Source organism: Arachis duranensis, chromosome 5 (assembly GCF_000817695.3).
Source record: "Arachis duranensis cultivar V14167 chromosome 5, aradu.V14167.gnm2.J7QH, whole genome shotgun sequence".
Taxonomy (NCBI): domain Eukaryota; kingdom Viridiplantae; phylum Streptophyta; class Magnoliopsida; order Fabales; family Fabaceae; genus Arachis; species Arachis duranensis.
Window position 1 is genome coordinate 98372045 of NC_029776.3, and position 7701 is coordinate 98379745.

The 7701-nt window shown below is 26.1% G+C and overlaps 1 protein-coding gene across 2 annotated transcripts in view; it reads left to right on the top strand.

Annotated features, from left to right (window-relative positions):
* LOC107490814 (alpha-dioxygenase PIOX) overlaps nucleotides 1-7701 on the top strand; it is a 25649-nt gene that overhangs the window by 2642 nt on the left and 15306 nt on the right. For both annotated transcript variants that reach the window (XM_016111627.3, XM_052261265.1), the window contains exon 4: nucleotides 6740-6873. In XM_016111627.3, the coding sequence (XP_015967113.1) occupies nucleotides 6740-6873 (134 nt within the window). The remainder of the gene's footprint in view (nucleotides 1-6739; nucleotides 6874-7701) is intronic.

Genomic DNA, 7701 nt, shown 5'->3' on the forward strand with positions numbered 1-7701 from the left:
AACAGAGCTGGTGGCTGCGCAACAGAAAGTAACTGTGCGAACAGAGATGGCTGACGTTGACTGGACGAAAGTTGCGATGACGGTAATGGCTAGACAGAAGTTCGCCAGAAGCTCGAGGTCCAACCGTCCAAGTGAGTGCTGCTTCGCGTTCTGCTTCTGCCCATTGTGGAGACTGGAGAGGAGAGGGGTAATGGTTAAGGAACTTGGGAAGTTAAGATAATAGGGTTAAACAACCAAAACACAGCTGTTTTTACATAATTCAAAAATTGGCAGAGTCACGATTCAGTTCAACCGACCAATTTTTGATCGGTTCGGCAATCCAACGTTAGTTTTTAATCTGGCGGTTTTGGTCTGAACTATATTTTGGCTATTTACAGTTTGACCAATTTAAACTGATTTTCAGAACCTTAGAATTTAGATAAAAAAATACGAGTTTGGTTAACATATATTTTAGGAAGCAGTTTTGGTATTTCACTGTATTTAAGCAAAAGATGATGTTTTATTAATATTTATCATTCAGATATAATATAAATATATGAAAATGGTTAAGATATTAAAAGTTGGATTTTATTGAACATATTTAATATAAGAATTTAATTACAAATTTTAAAATTATAAAATTTTTATTAAAAAAATTATTAAAAAAATTAGGGTAAAGTATGTTTTTTGTCCTTGAAGTTTGGTAAAAATTTTAAAAATACTCCTAAGTTTTATGTTATTTTAATTTTGTTTCAAAAGTTTTTAATTTGCATCAAATATATCCTGGACGGCTAAATTTTTAAAAAAATTAAGACCAATCTAACAATAATGCATGAAAATTATGCTTGATTTGCTTGTGTTGAGAGTTGTTCTTATGAAATTATTGTTGAATTGGTCTTAAATTTTTTGAAAAATTAGTCGTCAAATGTATATTTGATGCAAATCGAAAACTTTTAGGACAAAATTGAAACAAAATAAAACTTAGGAATATTTTTAAAACTTTTGTCAAATTTCAAAAACAAAAAATATACTTTACCCAAAAAACTAATAAAGTAATTAATAATTTACTTGCTTATGTGCTTTAAATAATCCATTTTTTTTCTCTAGTAACCAAATAGTTCTAGTTTTTCTAAGGTTAGATAATTTTAAATTCTCACGTTTAAACTAAGGCGCTATTTGATTAATATGATTCTATTTATTGTTAAGTTTTTTAATTTGAAAATTGAATTCCTTTTTTTTTCTTAACCTATTTTTGAAGTTGTATATTATTTAAAATTAAAATTTAAAAACTTTGATAAAAGTAACAGATATTACAATTAACTTAAAAAATATTAATATAATGTGTCTGTTAGTATACTTTTTTATAGTTAAATATATATAATAATAAACATCGGGTTAATTAATATGATAAATATTTTATATTTTAATTAAAAAGTTTAAATTCAAATTTTATAAATATTTTTTATAAATTATATATAATGAAACATCATTTTTAAAAAATAAAATTATATATAAAATATTTTTCCAATCTTGATTATATATAATAGATCAATTAAAGACTGCAAAAAAAAAAAAAATCATCGTTTATATGTCTTTTTCACCTTTTTTCCATCTTCATCCCAATTTAAAGAATTAATTGGGATTTATTGTATGATGAAAATTGTTAATGTTATTGAGTTTGAATGCGAAAAAATTTTAAGTTTGAGAAAAGAAATAGATATGAGTATACTTGAGGGTGCATTTTATACACAAACCATGGTATGATGAATGCTGCAAGAATTCCGCCAATTTACAGCAGAATTCTTTGTTGCTTCACTATTAAACTAGGAGCTTACAAATTGTTTACTTCAATGGGTATTTACGTCAAAACACATATAATGAGGGATATTTTTGTAATTTCATGACTACATGAGGACGAGGCGGGGGATGCTTCCCTGTTCCCTATCTCCGCCCCCAAAATTAATTCCCGTCCCCGTCTTGCTTTTCACTATGGAAGAATAATTGTCTCATTTTCGTTTTCCGCGGAGTCCTATTTCTCATCTCCTTATTTTTAACATTCATATGAAAATTATAATAAAAAATATCAAAAAAACCAAAAAAAAATTACAAAATATTATTATAAACACACAAACATATCTTATCCAAGATTATAAGTCCAGAAATATAATATAACAAATCATAGTCTATAAAATAAAATCTTGAACAATAGGATTAGAATTTTTCAATGAGTAAAATTACTAAAAAAACTCCTATATTAAAAATAAAGTAAGGGTTATTAAGTAAGTTAAAAAATTCGAAGAATTATCGGAGATAGAGCGGGAATCTCTGCTCGGGTCCCAACGCTTATTTCGAAAAAATTTCCTCTCCATCCCCAACTCACGAAAAAAAGTTCTCCACCATCGGGTCTTATTCGGGACGTCCCCGCGGGGATCTCCATTTCCTAGATTTTTGACACCCATACAAAAGAAGTCTGGACAACTTGATCGTACCATAAATATGTTGTTCTATTTTATTGGTTGGAGAGACACCTGATAATTTTTTTATATTTTAAGAATAAAATTATTAATTGAAATTTTTTTATAAATATTATTCGAAATTTAAACTTTTAATAATACAGTTATTATGTATTTACTAAAATTAAAACTTAAAAAAATAAAACTTTCATTATTAGTAACATTAATATATTCTTTTAAAAACGTGTTAGCTAAATGCAAAAAAATATAAATTAAATATTAAAATTTTAAAAAAGTCTTTATGGGTTAAACATATTAGAAAAATCAAAACCTTTTTTTATTCTCTTATTCTTAACCAATGTTTTTGAGGTAATTTTTTTCCAAATCTTTATTTAAATTTTATATTATATTTCAAGTCATGTATAAATTAAAGAAAAAAAATAAACTATATATAAAAAGTTGTGTATTACTCTCTCATTCTTAATATTTCTTTTAGTTATACACAATTATAAAGATAATAATTAAACTTTATTGAAATATACAAAAGTTTGAGAAAGACAAAATAGCTAAAATACCCTTTATTAATAATCAGAGTATATTTTCTTTTTTCATATTTAGTTATGATTGCCATTAATATCTCTTATTTTTAATAATAAATACTGAAGAATATAACAGTATAGTGTATATATAAATTAATGAATGTAATACAAAGTTAAAACTAGAAAGAAATACTTAATAAGAAAAGTAAAGAATTCTTTTTAAATAGAAGTAGCTAAAAATACGTATTAATCAAAGTCTTAATATAAAAAGGTCTATATAAAAAATTTAAACATTTTTAGCAAATTGTATATTTAATGAAAAACTTTAAACCATAATTAAATTAACATTTGTTTTTCTGTAACTCATCATTCGTTGCTTCCATTTTGTTGAAGTAACTCGGGAGACAATAACTTTTGCTCCTTCCCGGTACGTAGCTTTCCATATTTTCCAAAAAAATATAAAATTAATGTATATCAGATCATCACATGTTTATTACATTGAAAATTGGAATGGATGAGACAAAGACACACAAAGGCCAAAGCAGAATCGAAATTTGCATATCAATCAAAATTAATGCCAACAGCAGTGTTCCACATGTGGGAAGCGCCATATCGCATTTCTCGCTCTTAATAATTTGGGGGTTCTTTAATAATTTGGGGTGCGTGGGTTGAAAGTTGGGTCTGAAATGAGGGTTAAGTATTTTTTTATTTTTGGTTTGTGGTAAAAATTAAATTTGTCTTTTAATTTTTTTTTATTAAAATCATCTTAACGTTATAAAATATTATAAAATTATCTTTTTATTCATAAATAATATTTTTTGATTATTTTGCTCATAAAAAAATTTTTGCTTATCACTATCCTCTAACTTCCAACCCCCTTCATTATTACGAGTCTCTTTTTTTCCTTTTCTTCCAGATTCATGCTTTTTCTAATCACTAATTCTTAATCACATCAACAATTCAACAACAACAATAATTACAAAATAAATCAACAATCTAACAACCACAACAATTACGTGTCTAACCATCACATCTCTACTATTTTAGCCTTTTCTTCTCTTACTGCAATAAAATCATCATAAGTTTAACCTTAACTCTGTCTAAAATCAACAACAACAATAGAGACAAATAAAAAGTAAATCAAAGGAAAATGATATAAAAACAAAAAAATTAGAAAAAATAAAAGAATGAAGAACAAATTGAAATCCAGAAAATCAAGTGAAAGGATGAAACAATGGAACAGAAATTTGGCTGAAATTCAAGAAATAACAAAACACAGAACTACTGAAACAATAACAAATCACAAAACATAATATTTTTTTCTGTATTTTGTACCAAGACAAACAAAAAATACAATATTTTTTTCTGCACCAACAAAACACAAAAACTACTAGAAGCCGATGGAGCACTTCCTTTCAAAATGAACCCAGAATACCCAACACCCACTTTTCCTCACGCATGGAGCGCGAGAGAGAGAGAGAGAGAGAGAGAGAGAGGCCGCAGTCTCCGGTGATGACGACAAGCGCGACGGAGTTGACGGACCTTGGCAACGACAACAATGGCCCCAACGAACGAAATTTTGAGCACCTCGTTACCCCACGCAACCCAAGCGCTCAATTCCGATCTGTTGCCATCCCCTGACGAAGCAACTGCTGATGTCTCCTTGCCGTAGAAAGCCGCCCTCTTCTCCGCCGTCACCTCCCTTTTCTTTTTCCTTTTCTTTTCTTTTTTCTCCCTCTTTTGTTTCTTTTTTTTTTTTCGTTTCAGTTTGTCTGTTTTAGGTGCAGTGAAAAGGGGTGGGGGTAATGGGTGAGTGAGACTGGGGTAATTAGTAATAATAGAAAAAGGATATTTGTATCATTTCAAAAATTATTATGTTTAAAAGGACTATTTTATAATGTTTTGTAACGTTAAAAATGATTTTAATAACAAAAAAGGTCGGAGACGATTTTAATTTTAGTCTCAGACTTTAGGGACAAAAAAAATATTTAACCCTCCGAAATAATTATGCCTATAAAATAATGAGTAAGGTGATAACTAAGTATACTCCAAATTTTCGACTAAAATAGTTAGTTTTTTTAAAAAAAAAATAATTAAATTTTTTATAATAATAAATGGTAAGTAGACATGTATGCTTTTTTTTTGTGAATGGATAATATAATACGAAATAAAGTTAATGTATTTTATTATTTATGGTGGTAATATATTTAGTTGCTGTCACATGAATATAAGAATTATATAATTGTAAACAGCAAATCATGTATTATTTTTTGAGTTTTCATTTAATATTTATCAATTATTTTTTATTTACCACAAATTCTATTAAAATTGGTAAAATTTCGTTCTAAAAATTTTTATCTATGTGATATTCTTTCATAAATAGACACGTTATAGTAGTTAACAATATATATAAGCACCACTATTAAATTTTACATGATAAATTGATAAAAAGACATAACATATCTATGATTTGTCATTGTGGAATACTAAATAAAATTTTTGTGGGACTAATTAGTTCTAAATCGAAATCTTTAAGAACCTAATTGTCACTTAATTCTAAAATAATTATCTCGTTTTATATATACAATAATTTATTAATTAGTAGTAGATTCTTAAATAAAATTCAGATAAACGCACATTTTAAAATTAAAACTTAAACCAAATATACATTTTTAAAACATTTTAAAATATTATAGATTAAAGAAATATTTAAATACACTTTTCTCCTCTCCAACACTAAACCAAACATAAAAAATTATGCACGTAGATTAAAGAAATAATTGATAAAATCTTAAGTTCATTATTCAAGTCTATGTTGTATTGATTGTTGGTGGGTCTCAATCTCAAGTGAGATCCGCACAACCTTTTTAAAACAAAACAAAACAATAAATGTAAGAAAGTGGTGTGTTTAAGCCACCAGAGAGAGTTTAGCTTCTTTTCGTTTTGAAAAAAAGAAAATAAAAAAAAAAGCAGCGCCATTCGTCCAAGGAAAAGAAAAAATTTGGAAGAAAAGGATAACTCATTTTTTATTCGATTGACCGGTAAATTTATTTTATTTCAGTATGTTATTTCTGGTGTAAAGATGAATATTAAGATATAATTTATTAGTTATATTGTCTTTTTTTTGTCTGATTTGAGATATTCACTTTGTGGATAATTTATATTGATTTTGTTAGTTTTAAAAATGTATTTTATTAATTGTTGAGATGTCTTAGTGCTATTAAAAAGACTGTTTGTGTATCCATTATTTTAATAGTGAATGATTTTACTAGAATAGGTCCTGTGAGTTTTTGTCCTTTTTTTTAAGAGTTTTTTCACTTAAAATTTTGATATATGATTATTTAATTTCTGTTATTATATTTACTGTTTAGAATATCTTTAATATTACCTATTTAATCCTATAAATTGTGAGAAAATTACTTTTAATATTTCGGCTGCCAGATAGATTCTTATTTAAACCTTTGTTATGAGATTTCCTAATATTGATCTATACAAACATTATAGTAGATATTACTTGTTTCTTCCTATAAAAGTAGGTCTAATCCACTTTAATTTTATAAATTAACCTAACATTAATAATATCTAAATAATCATACTTACAATGAATCTTTTTTGCAGAAGTTTTCAGTAGTTAAAGAGAAGATTTCAGCCACCCACTTCATCGTCTAAACTAACATATAAACATGCTTGATTTATATGTATATATATATGTGTGTGTGTTTTTTTCTCTTCCTGAGTTGTAAGTTGATAAATAATATTGGAATGCAGATTGAAGTGACAGCGGCAAGAGAAGTTGCAGATGAATGCCCACTTAAGTCTTTCAGGTTCTACAAAACAAAGGAAATTCCAACAGGCTCTTATGAAATCAAGACTGGAGCTAAGAACATTCGAACACCATGGTGGTAAGAGATTTATATGACTCTATCTATACATGCTTTACCATCTGTTAGTAATAATAATTATGACGACGCATATATACACATGCATGTAAAAGGCCTTTATTAGCTCCATACATTCATAAATAAAAACAAATAAATTTGTTACAATGGTCGAGTATGGGTCTCACCTCTAAATGCTTTTAATTAATTAAATAATATTATATTTTTTGTTAAATAAATTTTAATTTTTTGTTGATTATATTTTATATTAATGACTCAAATTTAAAATGTATAATTTAGATTTTAGAATTTATAATTTAAAATTTTGTGATTTAATATTTAATATTTAAAAATTAAAATTTAGGTTTAAAATTTAAGATGCGCTTTAACTCTTATCTCTTTTAATTTCTTTTTTAATTCAGTTGGAACAATTTTTTTTAGATTAGTGATTGTTCTGTTATTTATTAAAAGAAAATTACATTTTTATTTTTTTTTTCTAAAATGCATTAATATTTGCGATTATAACGTATAGCCCCTCAATTATCAGGTTTAACAGTGAATAATATAGCGGTGAGTATTCGATTCTTGTCATATCACAATAGGGAGCCACTTAAATAAAGATGTCAAAAACGTCTTTTTTTAAAGATGTTTTTTAAAAATTAATATTTAATACATATAATCAATTAAACTGTATTATTTTTTTTATTAAAAGTTAGACTGGACAAATCAGTTTAACAAAAAAATTAATAAATTAAATTTTGAATTGGTATAAATTAATATTTTTTATAAAAAATTACTACAATATCCCTATTATAAAACATAACTAAAATATTCCTATTATATATATATATA